Source organism: Limulus polyphemus, unplaced genomic scaffold, assembly GCF_000517525.1.
Source record: "Limulus polyphemus unplaced genomic scaffold, Limulus_polyphemus-2.1.2 Scaffold8878, whole genome shotgun sequence".
Lineage (NCBI taxonomy): Eukaryota > Metazoa > Arthropoda > Merostomata > Xiphosura > Limulidae > Limulus > Limulus polyphemus.
In genome coordinates, this window is record NW_013674488.1 from 19,653 (window position 1) to 22,837 (window position 3,185).

The 3,185-nt window shown below is 37.6% G+C and overlaps 1 protein-coding gene across 1 annotated transcript in view; it reads right to left on the reverse strand.

The window, feature by feature from the left end:
* Positions 1-3,179, reverse strand: part of LOC111083284 — a 9,457-nt gene extending 6,278 nt beyond the window's left edge. The window contains exons 1-2 of the mRNA XM_022379686.1: positions 3,112-3,179; positions 2,320-2,459 (exon numbers count right to left, since the gene is read on the reverse strand). Coding sequence (XP_022235394.1) covers positions 2,320-2,349 — 30 coding nt within the window. The 5' untranslated portion in view covers positions 2,350-2,459; positions 3,112-3,179. The remainder of the gene's footprint in view (positions 1-2,319; positions 2,460-3,111) is intronic.
* Positions 3,180-3,185: the final 6 nt, after the last annotated feature.

The following is a 3,185-nucleotide window of genomic DNA, read 5'->3' on the forward strand; positions in this document are numbered from 1 at the left end:
AAACCCAGGGCATGAAGATGTAGAGCAAAGGTTTGCACCACCCACCAGAAAATATATGGTACTAAAGCCAGCCCGAAGGGTAGGGTACAACACTGGTACACCACCCCACGATGGACAAATTGAAGATAAGGACGAGAATGCTCCAGATGGGAATATGCAGATAAACGTTGGAGACATCCACCTTGGTCATACAAAGACCTGGAGAAAAAACTCGCTGAAAAGTAAAGTAGGATTCCATGGTGAAGCATGTGATGTGAACATACTGATTTAGAAGGGCAGGTCGATGATTGGCCTCCAGTCCCTGATCTTTTTGGGTGAGAGTAAAAACTACCATGAACCACGTGAAGCAGGTTTGATAGCCTGTTGTGTAAGGATGTTTTGCACCACCTTGGACAGATGCTAGCATGACAAGGGATCCAAAGAAGGAGGAAAGGAAACAGGCATGTGGGACAAGGGAGGAAGGGTAAAAATGGGTATGACAAATCCCTCTTACAAAACTCTGTGAACACAAACATCGTAAATGAAAGGGCTCCACCGATGAATGAAGGTTGCCAGACAAGCTCAAACCAGACCCAAACACACCAAGTAGGCACAGGATCTGTTGTTGGTGTACCATGCATTGTCGAGAAAAACGACAAACAGTGGCAACATGGGAAGGAGGAACAGGCAAGGGCTGGGAATGGGAGGGTCAGGAGACTGGGACAAATGGACCACGAGATAAGAAAGGATGCATTGTTGTTGGACTGAAGCCACCCTCGATTCAGAGACTCCAAAATTGTGTTAAACACGAAATGTCTCAAAGATGGGGCAATACCAAGGTCCTGTAGATAAGGAGCTGGGAGACAAATCCGTGACAATATGGCATCATGACCCGAAAGGTCCCAAGAACAAATAAACCACATTTGCAGAGCCAAAGCCAAAGATGACAAGCAAGCCAACGTGGAAGTGAGGAGGGAGAGGACGTCCCCAGAAAACCTCTCAGGGTTCCTGTGAAGAGCCTCATACAGGAGATGAATTGAGGAGAGGTACCACAAAAGAATCGTCAGGGTAATATGAAGATTGGAATATTGGGCATGGGTAAGATGAACTGGAGATTCTGGTCCCACCTCCCAAACAAGCAAAACTAAGCCCAATAATTGTTGGTCCAGATATGGACAGTCTGCCCTATGATAAGTGGGAGTGGACTGATCTGAAGCCTGTGGAGGAAAAGACATACTAATGCTATCACTTAACTGGGAGTTGAAGTGCTCAGTGTGAACCCGAATATCAGGGGGCAGGAGTAAAAACTAAATAAGGTTTGGAGGCAGAAGCACATAATAGGGAAGGATGTGTGACATAAGAAATAGGAGCAATAGATAAAACATCAAATATATGAGAAATAAAATCCGAGAAAGCCGACGAGGGCTGAAAAGAATCCTCAGGTATGGTTTGGGAAGGCACGAAGGACTCTGGGGGGAGGGGAACAAACGATCAAAATCCTTATCACCCTGGCCAGGCTTGAAAGGCTCAGGAGGAAGAGGGCAACAGCAAGAGACAAAGGTTGTCCCATATAATGCTCAATGTCCCTGCGAATAAAGGCCAATAAATCCCCCGACAGGTTGCCCACACATGTGGCCTAAAGTATGGCATCAGGTGAATGAGATATATCCAAAGTGGTAATGTTAACTTCGGAATACATGCTTGATAACAAATATACAATCAACAAATTTGCAGCAAATCAAACCCTTTCAAGTGAAAAAAATATTCTTGAAATAAAGTAAATTGAATTAAGTTAAACCACTTTGAGAAGTAATGAGCAAAAATAAATATGTTTGAACTCAAGCACAACTCAAGTGGCACATAGAGGGAGTCACATGCATCACGTGATAGTAGTGCTTTCCTATTGGTGGACAGATGACACACGATGATTTTCATTGAGAGACATGTTGGAATCTTTTATTCCAATAAGGTAGTACAGAAGGCTTGTGGCATGCCTTTTAAAAAAAAGGTTCCATATAGAGGGCAGCACAAAACAGGAAAAGCTAATCTTGTGAGAAGTGGGAAGTACCGTATTGGAAAAATACTTTAATACTGTGATATTAGCAAAGCATAAAACAATCCCCTGTAGTATGACTGGTGTCTGCAAAAAATTAAAGATTATGTTTAAAATTCAATATAAATTTATTCATAAAATGTATTACTATGTGACAACCTAAGAGGAAATTTAAATTTTATGGGGATTTAAACAACATGAAATCCTCATTTCAACGTATAAGTTTGAATCATATCATCTGTTAAAAGTTTCTGTTATCATCTGTTAATACTTTTTAAAGATCTTACCATATCTGGCTCTACTTTTCCTTCTGCCATTTTCTTTCTTATCACAACTAATAGAGTGACTGTTATCGTTAAAACCACTACCACTCCTCCAACAACACCAGCAATGATGGAGGCATTATTTTCTCTGGTTTTCTCAATCTCTATTGATAACACAATATACATAATTTTAAATATATAAAAAAGTAAGAAAGTTCACAAACTAAAAAATTTAAAAAATCTGAATAACAGTCAAAAGGTTACAGCAACTGATAAAACAAAATGTAACATTTGTACACACAGATTCTGAATGAAATATGGAGAATGGATTTCAGAGAAAAAAAAATGTATTTAATATATATATATGTTTTAAAATAGTAGTAGGGCCAAACCTATTTAGAATATATTTAGACTATAACTCTAACAAGTTCATTTCATGATAAAATCAACTATCAAGTCCTTGTAATTTATAATAAACAACTTTATTATATATTTAAACCTTGTGTGATTATTTTCGCACATAATTTGAGATGAACTTTACATAAAGTTTTTGTATTGTTCAATTGTTTAATCTAAAGACAATGTTTCAACAATCAATCATAATTTTTAAAAATCATTGTCTTATCAAATTATTGTAATATGTAATGGAACAATATATTTTTTTTGCTTAATTAAAAAAGTGTATTAAGACAAATATAACAGTGATACAAATTCTCAGTTTTAAACTTTAAATAGAATATTGGCTTTGCTCAATCTATCATTTAGAATACAAACTACAAATAATTAAATCTGTATCTACAAAACCATGATACCCACCAGGTGATAATGTAGGGAGAGGAACATTATTAAAAGTGAGTGAACCAAATTCAACTGCTATCACTTTATTATCC